Source organism: Lichenostomus cassidix, chromosome 2, assembly GCF_008360975.1.
Source record: "Lichenostomus cassidix isolate B80296 chromosome 2, HeHo_3.0, whole genome shotgun sequence".
NCBI lineage: Eukaryota > Metazoa > Chordata > Aves > Passeriformes > Meliphagidae > Lichenostomus > Lichenostomus cassidix.
This window is the reverse complement of record NC_139482.1, coordinates 22,449,853-22,473,313: the sequence shown is the minus strand read 5'-3', so window position 1 is coordinate 22,473,313 and position 23,461 is coordinate 22,449,853. Positions and strand designations below refer to the sequence as shown.

Genomic DNA, 23,461 nt, shown 5'->3' with positions numbered 1-23,461 from the left:
TTATTATGTCTGTATTTAGACAGACTTACATCATATGGAGCTAGCTGAAGCTCCCTGACTCGGGTGCTTGGTTCAGGTGACATTACAGGAGAACACAGGATAGGACACCACATTCACACCAGCAATGCAGTGTAGGAAGTGCCATTCCTCCTCCAGATCCACTCTCCCAATTAGCACACCACTTTCTCTTTACACTGATGGAGATAGAAACTTTCTAAAGTGAACATTAGGTCCTCTTTGAGTAGGGAGAATCAGGCAGACTGAAAATCCAGTGCCTGACACCAATGGCAGTAATGCTTGTTAAGAGACAAATATGCTTGTGTTAATGTATGAATTTGACTTTGAACTTGAACAGAGGAAAAAGAAAAAAAAGAGGTTTCTTAGTTGGGGACCACCATGGAAGAAGAAATCAGTGATTTCCCTAGTATGCAATTTGAAAAAAATGTAACACTATTTTGCACTGATTTTTTTTAAAGTGAAACTCTACATATCCACACATGCCTGTATTGAAATGTCATTTTAGAAAGTTGCTTGAATTTGACACAAGAGTTTATGCCATTTTATCTATTAGCCTCTTGGAGGTGAATCACCAAGTCACAAACTCCATCTATTTTAACTACCAATTACTGAAACACGTGGATCCTAAGTGCCTGTACTTACATATGTGTGAGGATGCAGTGTTATCTGGCACTCAGAAATTGGCTTGCAGTAGGGAAGAACTCAACTCTGAACTATTTTTGCAAATCCTATCCTGTCAAAGTATCATGAAAGAGAGACAGCTAAGCAGGGAGTTACTGCTATTTAAGCATAAATCAGCATAGGTGATTTAAGAACTAAAATCAAAATTGTTATCTATAACAGTAACCACTGAAGGTCAGATTTCCCAAAGAGCCAGCTATCACTAAAAATTAACTGCCAGCAAAGCTCAGGCTACTTCTAATAACCCAAAGACCAGGTGGATTTTCAAAAGATATTGCACACATGGAATAGTGGAATCCATGGAGCTCTGGTCATGTGTGCTGTCATTGAACTGGATGGGCAGGTAAATAAACATTTGGATCTCATTTTAGGGTGCTAAATGAACATTAAGATTCTGCAAAAGCAGATATTTGAGGCTGACAAGTCCTAGCAGATTCCCAACTGAGAAGAAGAAGCCTGGAGTCAAGTACTACGAACAACTGATAAATTCACTGTCTGGGCATAAGCCCATCTGATTCCCAGAAAGGAAAGCAGTAGTTGTGAGTGTGCCTGAACTATCTAGGGGACAGGAGAAGTCTTAAATATGAGAAAGGGATCACTGACACAAAAATAGGAAATATGAGCTTTGTGAAGAAAGGGAGGAAAAGGCAAATTTGTGGAGGATTTTGAAAAGGATAAGTAGGGGCTGAAAAATGATGGAGTGAAACAGCCAGTGTTGGGATGAGAATCAAACAATACACAAAAAAATAAACTGAATTTTCTGGTTGCTTTTTATATGATTTGAATGAGGCTGTTGATCAGGAGAGGACATGAGAAGTATATTACAATAATCATGATCAGAGTGACAAAGTTGTTTGGGGAAGACAAAAAGGTATCTTGGAAAAGCTGGAAAGAAAAGAATTGAAATGCATTTATCTTTCTGGATGCACAGGATAGAGATATTTCTTGTTTTTCTTTCCTAAGACTTCAGGCCTAAGTGACAAAGAATACTAGGAGTACAGTGAGAGCAGGAAATTTCACTGGGAATATGCTCAGGTGTGCACTGGGAGTAGCAAGGATCTCTCTGTCCAAGACTTACTGCTGAATTGAGCAGGGCTAGTGAAAGAGCCTGACTGCTCAACTACTGAGTGTCCACATTGCCCCTGGAATATTTGGCCATATCCACTAGCATGCTCCAAACTCACTCCTGGACACAGTCCAGGAAACAACTCAAACCAGAGACCATTCCCAAAAGGCAGCAGGCACTAGGCTCCTGCACACAAGGTACACCACATATTACACTAGAAACACCATTTCTATGGTCTGTAACACGAGTCCTGCTATTCTGGAAATCTTTATTTAAACACCTAATGCTCCACAACCCCAAAATAATAACTGCACCTGCAGCTGCACATAAAGCCCACAGGAGATGCAAACCCAAGTGTTCCTCAGCACAGCTGTAGCCAAGGTCTGCCACATGGCCTCGGGGCCAGAAGATAGTCCCTGGCTCTGCTTTAGTCTGCAGCACAGACGTAGGCTGTAGCTGACAGAAAAATGGTATTCACCAAACACTATCTGTCAACATCTCAGGAAAATTCATGCCCTCATGGTTGCTGAATAAAGCTTGACTCAAGGGCACTGTAAGGATCAAATATGAAAGAAATAAAAGGAATGTAACAGTATTCTGCAGAAGTCATAATGCTGAAGGAAGGCCAGTACTGATCCAGAGCATGATTTTTTTATGTCAGGGTGGTGAAATTGGTTTGAGGCACACTAACAGGATACAGTAATAAACAGAATTTTAAAACTGCTATAAAATCTAAGGCAATGCAAAAGTGATAGTCCATTTTTACCATGCAACGATGTCAGAGAAAAGCATGCATTTAACATCCTTTTACAAGATTTCCTTGGGTTTTGCAATTTTGGATCCATATAGTATCAATATTTTAAAACTATTCTGTATTCCCAAACAACAGGAACAAAAAGGCAAACAATACCTTTATGAGAATACAACAGAAATAAAAATTTTATTTTTTCAATTTAAATTCCTCACTGTAAGATTCTGAGTTTATAAATCCAACATGAAAAATTAGGTCTTTTATTCATTTGTATTTTCAGCCTCCTATTGCAGCAGTGATCACAAAACAAACACAGCTGGCATCTTTATTATTTTAGTCACTGAAGGATTTAGCTGGACAAACATCACAAAGATGGTGGCTGTTTTCATTGAATTTATGATCAAATATGCTCCAGCATAAGATCAACTCTGTTACATCAATTATTACGAGATGTGAATAATTTAAAAGAAAGTTGTCTATTTGTAAATCAGATCTTAAGGATAGAAATTCAGCTGAGGTAGCAGCCAGTGGATATACACTATATTACAGAATTTAAAAGGATGCAGACTTTTGTGAATCACATTTTGTCATAACTACTGTAATTTACATTTTGCTATCTAGTGAGCTGCTAATTCAGGCAAAGAATTTCAAAATTTTAATTTAAACTTCAATTAAATTCATCTTTATCAGAGGAAAATTGAACTGGTTTGCTAATGCTTTTCAAAATTACAGAATATATTTCCTATAAAGGCTTAATTATAAACAATAGACAAACCACCATCATCAAATTTTTGAGGGTTTTTTTTTCCATTTTCACCAGAATCTGTTGTTCAGCCTAATGCCAGGAGAGTTATAGTAATTTTAACGCAGAATGTGTGCCTTAGGATATGGGATTGACTCAATGCCTGAAAGAAAAAGGTCAGTTCCCTTTGGAACCACTTGCCTCTTTGCCCTCCAGCAATGACAGGTGCACCAGCCCTGTGCTGAGGCTCGTTATTCACAGAGTGTTGCTGCAGATACATAATCTAACCTCTGTGTTTCAATGCATCAGCAGGGGGAGAGTCTCCCATCTTCCCATTTTGACATGGGTCAAGCAGGCACTGAAAATATATATATATATATATACATGACGACCTGCTTGCAGCCAGCATCGTTCACAAATTCTCAAACAATAGCTTAAAACTTTCTAAGGTGGGTCATTTAAAGAAATTGCTAAATTAACATATTAAGCTGTTTGGCTAGCAAATAAGTTAAAGGTATGAAAAAATCACTGTTTTCACCAGTCTACTACAATGATATGTATTTCAGCATCACTAATAAAAAGGAAAAGAAAACCTGCATGGAAAAGCAAAAATTCTCATTTCTCTGTACTGTATGGCAGGCAAGACATCAGAAATCTGAAGGCAGATACATGAAGTAACACAACCAAAAATGCAGGAAAGGAAGTGATTAAGATTTTCTTGAATGAATTTTGAGAGACAGTCACAGGAGATGCTTATGAATGGCATTAATCACCTGAATACCTGTGATCCTACCACAGAAAAGGCAGTGGTCAAAATTACACTGAAACCCCCACATAAGATCCTCATAGAAGTCAGTAAAATAAGTATTTGCCTAAGGCAAAGATAGTTTACAATGTTTATGTCACTGCAGAAATCTTAACTATTGTCATAGATCTCTGGCTGACAACAGAGACAAACAGCATGAGTTTTGAGACTGGCTTAAACCATCTGCAGTGGTGACAAAACCCAGGAACATTATTCATGTTTTTATACTTATTGCCTGTCTGCACCATCTCTCAAAATTATCTACATTTCTGAGATGAGAAATCAAAGGAACTGTTCAGTTAAAGAAAAATTATCTGTAATACAGAGCAAACAGCAGAGGATAATATCAAGCCACATAAGCCAAGAGCAGTTGCTTAGCATTAAGCACTTTTGAATGCCAACCCAGTTCTCAAGTTGCCTATCATTTTCACTCCCCTTTTGGAAAAATCTTGCCTTTAATGGCTACATACAAATAATGAGAGAGCCAGCAGTAAAGTCTACTTCACTTATATTACTGCCTTCACAGTATGCCTTCAATTCCTTAGACAAATATTTTTAAGACATATCTCAGAGACTCAACTTTGTCAGCAGTGTCATTATCTGAATAAGAGAGATTTCAGCTGATAAACCAACAGCACAGAACTCAAGCAAGAGGACAGAATTCCAAATATGAGGAAATACTGGTGCCTGGTGCCTCTGATCAGAAAGTATTAGACTCCAAACCAAGAAATGAACACAGACACTATGGCAACATATGAGTAACAGACTACCAAAAAACATAATTCTGGGAAATTATTAAAGCATTGGCATGTAGAAATGCATAAGGAGAAAGAACAACTGGAAACATCTGAAGAGTTGATCAGAAAGTATTCAAAAAGGTTAATGAAGAACATACATTGAAAAAAAATCATACCTGGAAACACCAAATAAACATGTCTATCTGATATACGTCTCAATATCCTAAGGAATTCTTAAGGAATTAGTGAGGATAGCAAGTAAACATAAAGCACCTTTTTAAAAAAGTCTTTCCAGGAATTCTACACAAGAATAGTTAGTTCTTCTTTGTCACTTCTCCTCATAGGCTTATTACTGTAGATAAGTTACTGTAACATTATCTAATTTTGCTCTGCACTCTAAAGTACTGTGCTAGACTTAAAAAAAAAAAAAAAAAAAAAAAAAGCCCATATTTCCTTTCTGGTTTTCAAGTAAGAGAATCTTGGCAAATATTTGTTGGACATTGATACACAACACAGAAAGAATATACAGACAACAAACAAAGGTAATATGGAAAAAAAATTTGATTTCAGAAGAAACAAGACAAAATGGCAGTCAAAAGAAGATGTGATTAATGAATAAGACATCAGACAAATTAATTTTAAAAGTGAACTTAACCATTGGTGGAACAAAGCAACAAAAGATAACATTTAATGCAATTCCTACAAAAAAAAATCTTGCTCTGCAGACAAACTCCAAAGAGCTGGGATGTGATACACTATCTCAGACTGAAAACTGGCTGACAGACCATAAGCAAAGGGTAATGATGAGTGGCAATGTACTGAGTTGGAAGGGAAGTGTCCAGCTGTGTGCCAGAGGGATTAGCGTTAGTCACAGTTTTATTTAACATCTTTATTAATGACCTGGACTAAGGGTTACCCTGCATACTGAATCAACTCTTAGATGGCACTAAATGCTGAAATCACCACAAAAGACAAAGACATGAGTACAAAGAAACTAACAGAAGTGAGATATGTGGGCAGAAAATCTTAAAACAGTATAGAGCATAGAAAATTACAAACAATTATTTCCACAGAAAAATAACCCCAAATAGAGAGTGGTCCAGAGTTAATAACGCCAACAAACTCTAGCCCAGTGCCAGATACTGAATTAAATGTTGCAGAAGACAGCAAAGAATATCCATATACATTGGGGCTGTATTTTCACTGCTGTCATGGATGGGAAAGGTACAGGGCAGTAAAAATGTAATTTTAGTAATGAAGCAACATAGAGTTATTAGTACTCTGAAACAAAAATGACAAAAGCCTTTGTGGTCCAGTTGAGGAAGCTTATTAGTATTTTTAACTGGGACAAGATGCAACACAATACCTAAAGCTTAGCTACACAAAAGAGGGGAAATTTAGAATAAAGCTAAAATAAATCGACTGTCAGGATAAACATTGTATCCATGAGGTCTGTTAGGAATAGTTTTCCCCCTCAGTTTTAAAAGGTGTAACATTATGGCACTTTGTGGTTGCTTCAATTTGAAAGAATGATTGGAATGTAAATCAGATAGGATTTTTTTTCAGCTCGGCGAGAGGATAAATGGAGAAACTGCAGAGATCTTTCTCAGCGCTTGGCTTCAGTGAGCATCCTGTAATTCCGGAGCGCGGGGCTGACAATCCCCGCCGCCTGCAGCTCAGCGCGGCGCTACGCGCACAGCAAACAGCGCTACGCGGGCGCAAGAAAAGGCGCTTAAGTGCAAACAAGCAGCTTCCAGCAGACTGAAATTAATTTAACAAACCCCGCGAAGCAGCGAAATAAACAAAAGGCGCTGCTGGGCGGCACGGGCGGGCGGCTCCGAGCGCCCCCTGGCGCGGGCAGCGCGGCACTGCCGCACACGGAGCGCGCGGAACGCCAGCCGCTATCGCAGGGCTTGTCGCGACATGAGCCCCGAGGCACCCCGGCAACCGCGCACCCATGGGAAACAGGAAAAAACCCGGGAAATACAAAGTGTTCGTTGTTTTTTGGTTTTTTTTCCCAGTGCAGCAGTATCAGTGCAAACCCTCAGGAGGCAGAGGCAGGTTTATATGCCTCTACATTACATATACTTCTAAAAAATATTTCCATTTTGTGTCCAGTTTCCATCCTTGCCCCTCCAGCGTGATCCGTGGCCCCTCCTTGCCACAGCATCCCTGCGAGGTGCTGACACTGCACACGGAGCACACAGCCAGCCCACCTCTGCTCGGTACTGCCTGAAATCCTCATTGCTTCTTGGGTTTATCCATCAGAAAGGTTTCCACAACACTAAAGCTTTTTGTTTCTGTTGTGCTGGAGAGCTCGAATATTCCTTCAGTACTACTACACGCTGTGTCGCAATGAGCAATGCTGATGAAGGGACAGGAGGTGAAGGGATAAAAATGACAATTAGAAGAGTGTTTTTCTTTAGTCAAAACCCAACTAAGGCAAAGATTTTCTTTAAATACCAAACAACAGAACTCCAAACCAAAATGTTTCCTGAGTCTTAGCTCTAAGCAATTCCATAGTCTGTGCCATGCTTGAAACAAAATAGAGACTCAAACTACATGGACTCGTGTCTATTCACTCACTTTGCTTTCTTCAGGAAGTTTTCACTGAATGACAGTCCCAAAATAGGCTAGTCCATCCTGGAATGCAACTTTTAAACACTCTGGCCTCAGAAAGGGAGGTTTCAAGTACAGAGGCCATCTTGTTAAAGCAAGAAATCCTCAGCAGTGGGACTGGCTGTGAGAATAAAGTGTTATTTATATCATAAATACAGCCATGTTGGGGAATTACAAAGTAGTAGTCCTATTTATGCAGAGCAGAATTTGTTTTCAACTGCACCTTTTCTTTCCAACCTAATTTCTCACAATACAACCCATTATGGCAGAAGGATCTGAAAAAGCTTTTTATATCCTACCAAATATACACAAGGATAATTAGTTCTCTTTTGTTATTCTTCTGTAAGGGTTTATTATTGTGGAGAAGCTTTTGCAAATTGAAAGCGGTTGCATTGCATTCTGAAAGCAGAGCTGTTCTTGGTTTTTATTGTGTAGAGATAATTGAACAGAAAAGTTCAGGAAAAAAGGTGAAAATATAATTCATTATGAACTCTATAAGAAGATCAGATTACCACATCTTAGTTCTTTTTAGACCAGCATTTTATAATTACATTCCACAGTATGTTATGTCATACTATGTAGGTGAAGCTTCATACTAGATAGAAGCAAATATCAATGCAAGTTTTCTTTCTTAACTTTATAAGCATTACTACAAAATTTATAGATTCCATCTTATCTAGTAAATACTCTCTTTATAATCTTTACGTAGATTGACAACCAGTGAAGAAATTCAGTGTTAAAGTCTGCAAAGAACTTAATTCACTGTAAGTGAGAGTTATATTATTTCCCTCAAACACTTCCCAAAAGAAGCCTCTAATATTAACCAATTCTATTTCAAGAATTTTAGGGAATTCTATTTTAAGAATTTTAGGGATCTGACTTATATAATGATCCTGCTGGGTTTCACTTTCTCATAGCTGTCAAATTCCACACTTTTAACGAATTCCCAGCTAGACTGGGAATTAAAGAGCAATTGACTTGTGTACAATATTGTTTCATTGTCTTGCTCTGCCTTTAAAATCATCTCGTGGAAGCTGATGTAGTTGGCCAGGTGCAATGATTTTGCCCCCAGACTACTATCTGTGACTTTTTTGGAAGGTATGGGGTTGGAGTTTTTTGACTGTCTTCCTTCTGCCTTACAGACATGAAGCTGCCTCTGTAGATATTGCAAGAGTATTATTCTTCCTCCTACTAACCTCCCCTTAAATAAATTGAATTACAATGCACATTTTGAGGTAAGAGCCTCTTTGAAGGCTTCTAAGCCCATATGCTCACCCTTACATGCCATGATCTCAAAACATATATATATATATAAACAAGACAAAGGAACAGTCTGTGCCTGAAAGATGAAACGAGAGATAGTGAAATTTTTGTGTTTAAAAAATTAAAAGTGCTCTCTTCCAATCAGGGGGGCATGAAGTTCAGTGTCACTGTTGTACAGTTTCTATGGCAGTTTTTGTGTGAAAATCCTTTAATTTTTTTTTTTTGTATCTCAATTCTTCCCCTATAAAATGTGGTAATGGGACTTCACCTCAAGAGAAGTTAAGCATACAGGTAAGTCCTTACAAGATCATAAACACTGCTCTTTAAGGTATATCTTTCAAAGGTACTAAGATGTTGAGAGGAAGTAAATCTGTACCAAAACCAATGCATATTTAAAAACAAAAAGCTGTATGTTTTTCTCCCCATCTCAGGTTTCAAGTTCATTGTCCTTAAAACAATTATATATGTGACATATTTTGTGTCACCAAAAATATTCCACAAATTAAATCAGGAAGTTAAAAAGGTTTTTGAATTTAAGACTGGAGATTGCTGCTTTTTGAAACACAGTAAGAAAGAAAGAAAATTTCTAGATTGAATCAGTCTATCCATGTGTTAAGTTTTACAGCTGAATTATAAACCCTTGGGAAAATGATGCCTATAACAGAAATGTTTATACATCCTTAACAACAGCTGTGCAAGCAAACAGTGCTCTAATACAACACACAGATAAAGATTTACACTGGAAAAAGAGAAAGCCCTTTACATTTCAAATGTAAATGATACGTAATTTTGAGGCGCTGAATATTTCCTATTATAGTAGAAATATGCATATGAAGCACCAATCTCGATGTATTGTCATTGCTTTTGCTCTTTCAATCCCTTCATTTCTGCTGAAAAATTGCAAATCCTTTATGCGCAGAGCATTGAAAATGTATAAATATTTTTGAAGACGTTTCATAGAATTTAAAAAGCTTCGGTCTTATTTGAGTCAGCCTGTAATGTGATCAGAACTTGTGTCAATTATGAAATCTCAGAGACTGAAGCTGTTTTAAGCAAACTGGATTTTGTTCTATTTTTTTTTTTTTTTTTTTTTGTATTTTATGAAAAGAGAAATTTCATGTAATGGTCTCAAAGGAAATATAAGGTAGCAACTTTTCAAATTCAAACAAATTATTGTACTTATTAATACATAACTGCTATATTTTAATAGTCTAACTGCTGTTAAAATACAGACAAAATACTTGAGTCCAGGCCTGCAGGATGGATGGAATAACATGCCAGTATCTATTCACATTACTTATGCAAATATATGCCTCCAAGCAAACGGATTCACATCAATATTAGTTTCCTTGTCCTTCTTTCCCAATCCAGATCTAATTGCCTATGTTGTAATATAATTGCTTTTTCCAAGCTTTTGGATTTCATTAACTACTTTTAAAGAAAAAATGAACTTGTAAGTTTTTTGATTGTTAAAGGACAAAATACAGGCAATTATAGTGACTTAATTTTTAAAAGGAAAACTGTGACTTTCAGAAAATTCAACTGTATTCCAAGGAATTAGATTTACATAGTGTCAAACATTCTAAGATGCCTGCAAGGATCACAACCTGCAAAATGGTTTGAGATATTTACAAAAGTCAAATATAAGTGGAGTTAATCTTCCTGTTGTTCTCTCTGCAGTAAACAGGAGATGCACCTGTCCACAAGATCCACCAAATTAGGCTCCTAGACTGAACTGGTCAAGCCAGGAACTTTTCTATGGAATGCTGAAAGCCAATTAATGCAGGCTGGTGACACTTAACTTTGTGGAGGCCTGAACTGGTTTCAGTGCCAGCTTTATTTCTCACTGCAGGAATTGGGAAGTTACTGCTAACCACGGAGGATCCAGTAGTACTCCAAAGAGAGCTACAGGGTCATGGAAGATGCCTGGCACTACAGAAGTGCAAGTTTTGACTCAAAGGAAAAACATTGATGGTATCACATTCAACGATTAACATCTAATTTTAATAACAATCCTGCTACATTAAGAGATTCCTCCTCCTTCAGTCAAACACAATTTTGAAACTTGTTGGGTTTTTTTTTAAATGAAAAATCCATTTGTGTTTCAATCCAAAACACAGGACCAAATTGGTTTGGGAAGGAACAGACAGAGAAAAAAAAAGTAATAGAACAGCAAACTGAATATAAACCTAATCACACTTTGGAAAAGTGACCATGCTATGGATTTTGCAGTTGTAGACACACTTCATTGCTAATAAACTAAGATATTGAAAAAGCATTTGGATTTCTAGTCTATCAATAACTTTTTTTCTTTACAACAAGGAAGCTTCTTCATCAAAACATTTAGTGTCTTCAATTTCCATGGTGAACTTATCTCTTGAACTCCCTGGTAAACTACTGACATGAGAGCCAGTTAGTTGCAAAAATAAAATTTTGAATTGGTACCAGAAAGAAAACAGCAATGTTGGTGCAGCAAAGGCTTAGCCTTGTTGCAAGATTTTTGGTCAAAAGAGGGTGGAGAAAAATTCTAACAGTTTTTCTGGCAAGGCAAGTTGTTGACATAGCTGCAGTCATCCAACTCAAACTCTGTATGCTTTCTTCAAAATATAAAAGCTATTAATTGCTCAAGACAGTGCAGTCCAAATATCCTGTCTACGAAGATTCTACATGTGCTGAGAAATCTTCTAGCAAACTTTACGCAGATGATTACTCAGAATAATGTCAGTGCTGTGGTATTTAATTTGAATGCTCATCAGGTAACCTTTCTGGGCTTTGAGCATAATGCCTTTATATCAATGTCCATCTGATGTAAATGTGACACACTTAGGAAACATTGGAAAGAAAAAAAAAAAGCGGTGAATTTACATTGACTTTTTTTAGTCATGATAATTAAGACTACAGCAGTATGGTTAGCAGCTCACAGCAATGACCAGATAGACCTGGCAACAGGGGATGATCATGTGAAAACAACATTCAAAAGTGGGTTAGAAACATATTATTTAAAAGTTTCCTAATTTTTATAGATGAACAGAGAGAACAAGTTTCAAAACTGATGGCACAAAGCAACAACACGGCATTTCTCCATGAGCTCAATACACTTGTCAGCCCCCAAGAAGAAAACACAATCCTATGCAGTTTCTTGCTATTTACAAGTAAATGGCAACTAAAATCTGGCTTATTTGAAAATAATAGAACCATTCAAGTTAGATGTGATAACTTCAGCATGACCTTGAAGAGTAAAAAATGCATTAAAAAAAAAAAATACTTACTTATTCCATGCTTGTCTAAGGTTTTTAGGGCCGTACTGTGTAAACCGTTCTGTGAGAAAAAGAGGAATATTCAATTACTTCACCAAACCCAGGATTTACTTTAAAGAAGTATTTATTTACTGTCAATTTTTATAATTTCATCATTTCTATGTATCTCCTGCAGCTCAAGTCCCAAGAAAAGGAAAGAAAACTAACCTAGAATGAATTGTCATACAAACAGAAGAAAAGAAAACACCAAAACCAAAAAAAAACCCATCTTGTTAAACCAAATCAAACCAAACTAGCGTGACCTATAGCATCAACAGAAATGGAAAGTTTTCTCATTATTTCTAAAGTAGTTTTTGACTGCTAGGGGAAAAAAAAAGGAGCCTGAAATCCACTATTTTTTTCTTCTTCATGACAAATATAATTCTCTACAACTTCGCTGTCATATTTTTGTGCTTCTCAGGAAGCATAAGAGTGAGCATGGGTCTCTGTGACACACAGGGCCACACAGAACATGATGGCCACATAAGAGTCTATTTTCTAAAGAATTCATATAGATAATGAGAGAAGTAACAAGTGCAATGACAGCTTATTTACTCAAACATTAAGTTCTTCAGTTCAGATAGAAGTAATTTCCCTTTCACATCCAAGAAGATGCTTGATCTGCAGTAGGACTCCAGTTGAAAAAGGAAAATGCAATGTAAGCTGCTGAAGAAATAAAAGGCCAGTCCTTCGTTAGCCTTTTGTACAGGACCTAAATGCTTCTCAGGTAGTAACAAACACAGTTCAGCTGGAGAATATAACATTTTCCAAGGACACTCGTAACTCTGAAATCCTCTCATGTAGACTGGTACTCACCATGGCCAACTACCCTAACGTGATTGCATTAGTTGCTGTGAAGAAGTTCTAGACTTAAAAAATACTGCAAAAAAATCTTAAAAAAAAAAAAATTGCTTCCTCTCCACCCATGTGTGGCATTTAATAGACCCACTGTACAGTTGCAACAGTATTTCTAATATATATGCACACAGCTCTGCATGCATCTTACTGTGAAAAACAGCTGTAAATGTTACTCTGAAAGAGTTGTGTTCAAATTTCTGTATTTGTATAGTTGCTTATATCCTTTCTAAAGTCGTCATGTACACTTCATGCACAGTCAGTTCTAAAGATGCCAAAACCAAGGCAGAAGCAAAATCTTAGCATCAATGTGGATGCTTTGATTTTCTTTCCTATACATATTTTTTAGTTTTTCTTCCCCTTTAACTAAAAAGACAAATGCAGAACCTTCAAATCTCATTGACTTCACTATTGGAAGTTACTGACAATCAGTAGACCTGCAAACTCTGTCTGTGGGTCACTTCACATTTACAAGTTTTGTTGTTTTAACCATACTGATGCAGTCCAAGAAATTAAATTACTCTCTTCTAGATATGAGTGACAAGTGTACTGGCAACTGGAAGCTACAGGACTACAAGCTTTCAATTTCAGTTTGCAAATGGGAATTAAAAACATATATGTGAACTGATACTTACCCATTAAAAACTGGGAAAAAAATACTTTCTATACTCTTTAAGTAAATTGTCCAACCATAACACTGTCAATTCATCTATGACAAAGGATTGAAAAATAAAATGCAGCTGGACAGTGCTGTGTAGCAGCATGTCTGAGATACACATGAGAGTTCTGCTAATAAACTGTAAATCTGCACATTAATCTATTTCAGTACAGAAAAATGCTGGTGGAAAGAGAATTGAACCAACTTGAAGTATTGCTGAAAAGGTAACCTAGACCTAGAGAGACCCAGATTTTGATTTTATCTGTCATTCTGCAATATGTTTTGGTCAGATACTGAGCTGGTTCAAACTGGCACAGCAACATTGACTACAACAGAGCTACATCCACTTAAAACATTTGAGAAGTATCATACACAATATATTTTCATGACCAGATTATCAGATGCTTACTTTAATCAATTTAAACTATTTTTACTGTGGGAGGAAAGCCCCAGAGTCACCCACTTGGCCAAATTGCCTTAAGGCTTTAATGCCCAAAGATCTTTTCCAGTTCTGCAAAAACCCTGAAAAACTATTGCTATGCCAGATGAATTTTTACTGCAAAAGTGATACACTGGAACCAGTTATTTAAATGCTGCTATAAGGGACAAACAAACAGACTACTCAAAGTGATCTTCCTTTGCTGTCTACAGTTCTAGTCTAAACATCTTTTTAAGTACCTAATACATCATATTTCTGAGGCAGGGAGAGGGAAAACTAGGGGGGAGACAGGAGAGGGCAAAACCCTGTCTATAGAGAGGCAAATGTTAGCCCAAAGTCCTTAATCTCAAACTCTACTGAATATGCTGTGTGCTGCAAACCATGCTGCTCCTAACTATTGGTAGCAACTCTTTCCTCTCTACTCCAAGCAGATGAGAGACTGCTTACTCGACATGCTTTTTACAAAAAGAAACCACACATTGATAAAATACAGCTCACATTTTTCTACATAATTTTGTGGTCATGGCTACAACTAGAATCTTACTAACTTTCATGGACAAGATAATGAGATCGGACTGCTGTGTTAATTAAGCACATCCTTGTGTACATGCTAGCTTGTAATATTTTCCTGAATTCATCCTTTAGAGAATAAAGAAACAGTAAAACCAGCTGATTTTGATTTCAGAGTTGCTAGAACAGAGGAGTTACAATAATCTTCTTGAGCTCCTCCACCATGGTGCAGTTTTTCAAGTCCTGGACTGTGAAACCACAAAATTACATACCTAAAACCACCAAACTTGTAGTCCCAGCACAGGCAAAAAAAGAGGTAACTTAACCTCCCAACTTTAATCTGAGCATCTCCTGCTTGTGTCCAACTAGTCACAGAACTGGAATTCAGTCTCACAACTTGTCTTCCCCAAGTTTGCTTGAGTAACTTTTCAGAGTGAACAACTCTCACACACCTGTATGAATGCCTCTGTCCTTCACTGCTCAATGGAGGTAAAAAAAACCCAATCTAAAGCTATAACTATCTGACTGTGACCAACTGCATGAAATTACATTTTATGACACTTTCAAGCATATAGCTTTGGTATTTGTTTTTCAGAAGCTCCCATTGATTTGTTCATGAAGAATAGTAACATAAGTCTGTATGTGAGATAAAGAAATCTTTGCCTGACACTGAGAGGCAGGAGTATTGGCAATTCCAATCTCAGTCCAACCCTGTGGAAGAAACCCTGTGTAGCAAAATCTTAATACCTCTCCCTCAGAACTGAAAAGCAAACGTGCACACATGAGACTTTCATGCAGACACTCACATGATCACCCACACACAGCCATCCTCCAGCACATTCAAACCATTCCCAAGAACACAAGGTGAACCATCTTGCTGAGGCAGCTGCTCTCTCTCATTGTTCTGAGATTAGAGAAGTCTGAAAAACTCTGCTTTTACAGATCAGGATTTGATCTCAGATGTATGTTGAATTTTTACAGTTCAAATTGTAGGTATGTATACCAGAGTTCAAATATTTTCAGATTATTATTATTAAATGTGTTTATTTTGAATAAAAACTATGGAAGACCAACACAGCAAGCACATCTGAAATTTTAAGTAAAAAGTGTGATTTTAGTTTCCCTTATGCAAGCACTTCAATATTTGCAAATCTTTTGGGAACAAATTCAGGAAACAAAATTTGATCCTCTACAATTTTATCCCAAACACACAGTCATCATCCTCACTACCAACTATGTCTCCCTGTTATAGAGCTGGCTTTTCACATGGGTGCTGTATTTCACCCAGTGAAAGGTGAATTTTACTTATGTGAAACAAAAGAAGGAGGATATTTTTAGTTTTGTTTGAATCCTACAGCACCCTAAAGTGTTTGCCATTTGCTTCTTAGAAGTTAGCCACATCTTGATTAAGTAGCACGTCCATAATCAACTTCAGTGTAAAGAGATGCCTGTATATGACTGTATAAATTAGATCTAACATATAGTATATTTCTGACTGGAAAGATGTAGCAACATCTTCCTGTGGCATACCTTTCACTCTCAGGATGTCCCAAGGATATAAAAAGGTCTGGGTTAACCTGTCACATCCACAGCCTCAGAACCAGGACTCTGTTCTGCTGGGCCCTACACAAAACCCACTCAGAGATGGTGACTGGGGCAGTGACACAAATGTTCTTCTGGCAGCACAAGGATCTGAGCTGCTCTTTGCTTCAGACCTTGCAGCACAGCTTACTCATTTGCCAAGGAAGTTTTTAGGACTGTGCCCCAGAAACAGTAGCATCGACAAAGCTATTGGAATAACAACTGCAAAATAGAAATGAAAATGAGCAACCAGAGGAAGGAAATTTCTTGAGCTAGTCGATTTGACAAACTTGATGTATCAAAAAAATTATGTTTTTAAAACAACTGCTTCCAAATTCTAGCCAGTTTGAAGGCCTTGGGAAAAAAAAAAAAAGAAAAAAAAGAAAAAAAGCCTGGCCAGAAAGCTAATCCATTACACTCAGCACTGTAATTAAGTGGTCTTAGAAATAACAGCATTTCTTTCTTTCTATTTCTTATTTCCTTTAGATAACCACTCTACAGCAACACTGTTCTATATGCATCTCCACTTGTGTGCCCACACATATACCTACATGTTCTGCACGGCAAACATCATTATCTGCCTGATAAACATGCTCCATCTGACAGCCCTGCATCAAGGGCAGGTTCAAACAGACATCAGTTGCAGCAGAACTCACTAGTGAGCTTATTAGCAGACCACTGCAGAAACACTGGTCTGCTGTGAGAGTTGAAAAAATAAGCACTTGCATTTTAAGTGACATAAAAAAAGATGAGGGATTTTTCCTCTTTTATCAGTCAGAAAAACACATGAACTATTATACTTTTGCCACATTTGCTTTGAAAGGACCTAAGATAGGCAAGAAAAGCTACAGAAGGAATTAGAAGCAGAACACATTTTGATTTTTAGCTTCTTTTTAACAGTATTGATAATCAGCTTCTAGTCTAAACCAAAGAACTTAAAATGCAGTTTGACTTCAAGGCATTTTTTATGTTGTTAATCAAAACATGATGGCTAATATGCATTTCTTGATTAATGTTCTCTATTTAAAACCAAATGTGATTAGCTTAAATGCAAATATTTAAACATCAACATAATTAATATTTTGAAAAGTCTAATTCATGGTTTTTTGAAAGGGTTTTCTTTACATTTAATTTAAAAGTCTAACGTGACTAACACTATATTGTGATATATATGACTCATATGCTATTTTTAGTAAAGATTCCATGCTAAAATTATTCAAAATTTGCTAGTTAAAGATATAAAGACAAGCATCCATGTTGACAAGCAAATATTCAAGCACTATAACATTTGCAGAGCTAATGTGCAATTACAGTTTTTACCAAAGTTGAGTCACAACCAGAGTTTTATCAAATACGTGAACTAGACTTTGGAGTGTTGTATGCCAAATATCTTGAGAAAAATTACAACTCCCTCCCCTCCATCCCATCTCCTCTTCTCCATTTCACTTGCTGTGGAAGAGCACAGGTTGTGTAAAGAGGAAGAATAGCTGCTCTTTTCTAAACCCTCTCCTGAGCATGACTTGAAAATGTAATTTTAATACCCAGCATTGTCTAAAGCACTAGAGCTCTACATTAAATGGTTGAACCTTTTAGCAGTGCTTACCCTGCCCCCCCTGCAAATAAGTTACTTTTACTTTTCAGCTTAATGGAATTTTGTTTAAAGAATGGTGAAAACACTGACAACTCTGCTTCCCTTCGGCTGTGGATACCACAGATGGAAGAAACACTAAACAATACCATTTAGTTTTGTCAAACAAGAGGGAGAAATTTGAAATTAATTCTCTTTTACAAATATCCCTCCTTTCATTAAGTACTCAAATTCTTGAAGAGTACATCTATACTAGTAATTTAAATGAGCTGGAGACTGTTTGGCCGAGACACTATCAGTATCCTGAAGCACTGCTGCAGCACCTCCCTTATTAGTATTCCATCCTCCAACACAGGAGAGGGGAACTTCTTACAGGGAGCAGTCCCTGGCCCACAATAACTTCCTAACCCTAAGAAAGCTTCCTAGTGCTCAGGAATCTATTATTTGTAAGTGCTAGCTGTCATGAGCTCAAGGCATGCCAGAGGCTGCTCTAACAGTTTAACAGCAGAGGCTCCCACATTGCCTGGGAACATTCCCTGGCATCAATGTAGATGTAAACAAACAAGATATTGATTCAGCATGTAACAAAATGTTGACAGGCTTTGGTGAAACTCTACAGGAAAAACTGCTATGAAAGTTTGAAAAGCCATATGTTCTCATATACAGTATGTTCATGAGTTTGTGCCAAAGGAGTTCAGTCTCTTAGTCCAGCTCTACTCTGAATGAAGACTTAATCTTTTGAAAAAAATTCTGGCTGTCAATCAGCTGTTAAGATGCATGTAGGCAGATCATATTTCTAAACCAAATCTATATTTATTGATGACCTAGGAAGCAAAGTAGAATTCCTGAGTTAGAACACCAGCTCTGCAGTGATTTTGTCAGTTGCAGGCTCGTGATTTTTTAATAAATCCATGGAAGTACCCATCAGTCCCTGGCAAAATCTGTGTTATGCAGTATTTTCTATGAATGCTTTCTTCTCACTGTTTCTTTTTGTATTCTGCTTTCTCCTTAAGGAGAGATTCTTTCTCTTACCTCTTTTCTTCCTGACTTTAGGGATTCTCTTTTAAAAATCAGTGCTCAGCAGATGCTTCGATTGTCTCATAAAGGCACCTTTACAGGTTTATTACTCTCTATTGTATCTGATCATCTGTGGAACATTGTGAGGTTCAGGCTCCTATACCATCAGCCCAAGATTAAATAGTTAACTTTCTTTCACCTAGAAACAGTATTGTAAAGAAACTGATGCACAATGAACATTACAAAGCACTCTCATGTTTTCTCCACCTTCCTAACAAATTCCTTCCTTTCCTTGACCATTACCATCTCTTCATTGCCACGGTCAGTTCATTTATCTTCTATTGTGACCACATCTTACCTTCTCCCACTTTACTCACTGACAGTACCTCCTGATAAATCTCTATTTAACTTCCCAGGATGGAGGTTACACAGCATCAGTCCCAAACACTAACTGAGAATGTCAAAAAAGTGAAAACTTGGCTTAAGTGTAGATATTTATCCAAAGGCTTATCTTGCTCAATTATTTGGACAGGACTCTGAATCCAGGAGAAATGGCTGGAGAGGAAAAGTTGATAGGACTCCAGACTAAGAAAAATTGAACATTTCATAACAATGAAGAGCATAACGTGCAAAAAATCAGGAAGACTTGGACACAAGACTGGCAAGGAAGCAGCTTTTTTTTTGAATACTGCTTCACATCTACTTGTACAGGTAAGACATAATTAATGCCTACTTTGATTTCATTCCTGGAGATATGAGTCCAGTGATAGGATTGTTGTTTGGATCTGTTTCAGCTCAGCAAATCTACATATTTCCTAAAGTATTGCAACAAAAGTGCAAACAGTGAAAACGTTCTCCAAGATCTAGGGGGTCATGTTCATCATTTAAAGTGTCTGTCCAATAACCTGTAACATCGGGCTTTTCATGTGGGTTAAACATCAATATTTTATTGAAACAGCAACTAGCACTTTTTTAACAATTCCCTCAAACTGTTTTCCTGTTTGAGGGCAGATAATTTACCTTCACAGTGATCCAGAATGGTTAGGTTTCCTTGGTGATACCTGAGTACAGGAAGACACTCAAGATTATAGCATCCATAACAGTTTCAAAGGGAATCCCAGAGGTAACCCAAAGTTACTGAAATACTCCTGAATTATTTCAGAATTTTCAAATGCATTATTTAGATTATCCTTCAGTAACTTACTAAACAGGACATGTGTGTCTCTGTGCACAGGTGCAAACACAAACTGAGAGGATGGAGGCTGAGGCATAGAGAAAGCTCAAAGACCATGCCAACTTTTAGCTTCATATATCTTATATATTACTGGGAGCACTTGTAAGATAGAGAAAATCTCAAAGAAGGCAGATGAAATGCAAGTTGTTTTCTGACTTTTACGATGGCAAACAAAATCATGACCATTTTATTGTCACTATTACAAGCAGTTAAAATCACCTAGGTTAGGGGTTTAAATGACCTAGAGCCACCCACAACTAGCCTTAGGAACACATTCCTTATTCAGGCTCAGAAATGTTCCCACATATTAAGACGTCAGAGATCATTGCTATTAAAGCACTGGCTGCTTTCCATAATAATCAAGACCCTTTGGCCACTGTAGAGGAGAATAGACTAATACCACATTTTCCAGACGTTTCTCCTAGTAAACTGTGATTAACTCTCTGCAGCACAAGACTGTGCCCTATCAAATCACAGCATGAAAATTAGTTATTGAAGTCTGTACACAAACAAAAAATACAATGAAATTTGTTTTGACTCTCAATAGTCTTCCCAAATCCACAGGCATTTAATGTGCCCAGCATTTTTTAAACTATAGCAGCCATTTATCACTGATATTTTCTGTTCAAATGCTTTTCTTTTATGCTTACACAACTCAGTTTACAGAATCAAAGCCTTGCCTGAGTGAGTGTTGATGTCCTCACCACCAATGATCTCTGCACTTCTCAATTTATCACACTTACTGTTAGCAGTTATCAGTTTTAAGACTTACAAACACATGCAAAGCACAGGGGTTACTTAACCCCAGATCACCTATATTTAAACACAGTAATTTCACAAATCCTCAAGAATAATGGAATTGGTTCAGATTTTGCAAGATATTTCAGGATCCTTCCTTCATTCTTTTGGTAAGAAAAGAAACAGATTAAGTCATCTTCACAGAATCACAGAATATTCTGAGTTGGAAGTGATCCACAAGGATCACTGAGTGCAACTGTCAAGCATATTATTAAACCTTCAGCTTTCATTTTTGCTCCTAAGAAGTCAGACAGGAAAACTAGAGTGTAACAGCAACATCAGACCATCAGGGAGGGAAGCATTGCTGGTTGAGCATCTGTGGAAGATGATGCAGCATATAGCCATAGCCATAGCCAGAAAGCTTTTGTGCACAGAACAGCCTGAGAGAAAGCACATTTTTAAGAAGCAACAGAGAACCTGGTAGCCTTGGCCAAACATCTCCAATGACCTTAATGGCCTGAGCAAATAGTATTCATTCTAGCCCAGCCCAGAGGTCAGAGCATTTTGTGCAGAGGATACCTTAGATGCTGGTACTCCAGTAAGATCCCAGAAGGATGTGTTTTGCTGCTCTAACCATTCCACACTTTACCAGTATAAAATCCAATTACTCAGTTTTGGGGTATGTAAGCCAGTTTTGGTAGTCCAGTTAGATGATGCCTTTTATTGCTGTAATTTCTAAAAACAGCAAATGAGGAACCATACAACAAACAAAAAATTCTTTTGCCAAAGTCATCAAGGATATAGGGTGGCAGAAAGGGAGTGCACAACACAATATGGGTACAGAACAGGGATTTTATTTTTTGAATGCTCCCAGACCTCCACAGTGCAAGGGAACTAAGGAGCTCAGTGCTTTGCATTAACAGGCCCTAAAAATGATTTCCAGTAAGAATAGCAATTATTCTGACTTAAAACTCTACATACTTCACAGATGTGGAAAGGATCTGAGAGAACAAAGGCCACACCATGCAGAAATGGTGAAAATAATGAGTGACCATTTTCTATTTTGGAGGCACCTTTCCTCCTGTCCCCACTCTACATTTGTATAAATATCATGTATTCATAGCTGAAAAAAATCTATAGTCTGGGATGGAGAAAATAAGAGCAAGTTTAACACAATGCCTGTATAAAAATTAGATTTAATGAAGTGCCTACAGTGGATTTATTTCCTGATGTTCTTCTGTGGTAATAAACCCACATCCCTTGACACACTTGGAAGCCAAACCGAAAAATGAAACCAGGAAATTTCTTGGCTGCCATCTACTGTTCAAAACTTTCCTGTATTTCATAGATGAATAAAAACAAACTGACCCAAAGAACAGTCACTGACACCTTCAGGCTTTCTCCTTCTCTTTACTATTCTTGCTAAAACCAATGTTTTTGGACTGCTTTTGCAGACCACTGTATTTCTGTATATGCTCACCTTTCAACCAGTATCAAGAATGAGAAAGACAAAAGCTTACAAACTTAATGACACATTGTTTAAGGGAAGAACACTGTAGTATTTTTATTATTTCAGTGAAAAACTATTAAAGAAGTTCCCACTAATTAACTAGAGAGCACTAGAGTGTGATTTCACTATACAGCAGTAAATCAGCTGTAGGACAGAAACTGAAAAGCAATGTGCAAGAAAGCTGTCTGCATTCCTATTTCTCAAGGCTTTGTGTCTCTGTCAGGGTAAGCCCTACAATATATTTATTTTTCTCCCTCTCTGATTTTGAGTGCTATCTACATCTCTTTGTCCTTTACAACTCCTCTGCCTCATCTCCAGCCTACTCATTCACCTGCTCTGCCATGTTTAAAAAACATATTTCTAAGATCCCCACTCAGAAGTTCACAAGACTATATATATTACATATATAAACATGCATACATATATAGCATAATAAAACTGAGCATGTCCTTCTAGTCTCTAGGGGGCAAACTGCTCCCTCTCACAAAAAGGTATGAGATGGTGAAACAGTTTTTCAGGGATGGTTATAGAGTATGACAACTTCAAATACAACACCTATTAAAAAATTTAACCTTTGCAGAATGATACTGACAGAGGATCTAGTAATAGCTTCAGTTTTCACAACGTCTTTTCTCTACTCTTTAGTTTCCTTTAGTATTTGTCAGAGTTTGGTGTGCTCTGCTGGAAAAGCAATCCTGACTAGGAATCAGCATCTGAAAGGTACAATACTCAGTGGCTGAGGAACGCAAGCAGGTCAGGGCTCATACTGTAATAAACAGAAGAAAATGAAGAAGAAAGAAAAGAAATTAAATGAAAGAAATCCCCCCACCTCGAGCACAATAAAAAGCAGCTGGAAGAAGTGCATTATGGTTCATGCACTGCACACCAGGTCATTTTGATCATTTGGGGGCAGGGATGTAATTATCTCTGCTGTGTACTTCCAGGGAGGGAATTTGGAGGAACTTGGTACTTCAACCTACCTGGTTTGAAATGGGGTAAAGAGTGGACTCCAGGCCACGTATCTTCATTTGGTGTTCCAAGTACCTGTACACAAAAAAATTTAAAAAACACACATTGCTTTAATGGAAAAGACTTAACAAGTCATAACACTGTAGAAAGCTCAATTTACCTTACAACCTAAATTTCAAACAGTCTTCATAACTGGGGGATGGGGAGGAGGAAGAAGGTACAAAAGGTTAAATGATTACAACAGTTTCAATGTACCAGTGGAGTCAGTAAAGCAGATGGGAGTGCTGTGTTCTTGTCACGCTACCTATTTAACCAATGGATGTTAAAGCTACCTTCCACTGACAAGTATCAAGCTGTCTGAGAGCACTGGTGTTACAGAGGCTA

At 37.4% G+C, this 23,461-nt stretch overlaps 1 protein-coding gene across 4 annotated transcripts in view; it reads right to left on the bottom strand.

Annotated features, from left to right (window-relative positions):
• CDK14 (cyclin dependent kinase 14) overlaps positions 1 to 23,461 on the bottom strand; it is a 516,637-nt gene that overhangs the window by 281,711 nt on the left and 211,465 nt on the right. For all 4 annotated transcript variants that reach the window (XM_085050690.1, XM_085050689.1, XM_085050692.1 and 1 more), the window contains 2 exons: positions 23,089 to 23,152; positions 11,952 to 12,000 (listed from right to left, as the gene is read on the bottom strand). In XM_085050690.1, coding sequence (XP_084906816.1) covers positions 11,952 to 12,000; positions 23,089 to 23,152 — 113 coding nt within the window. The remainder of the gene's footprint in view (positions 1 to 11,951; positions 12,001 to 23,088; positions 23,153 to 23,461) is intronic.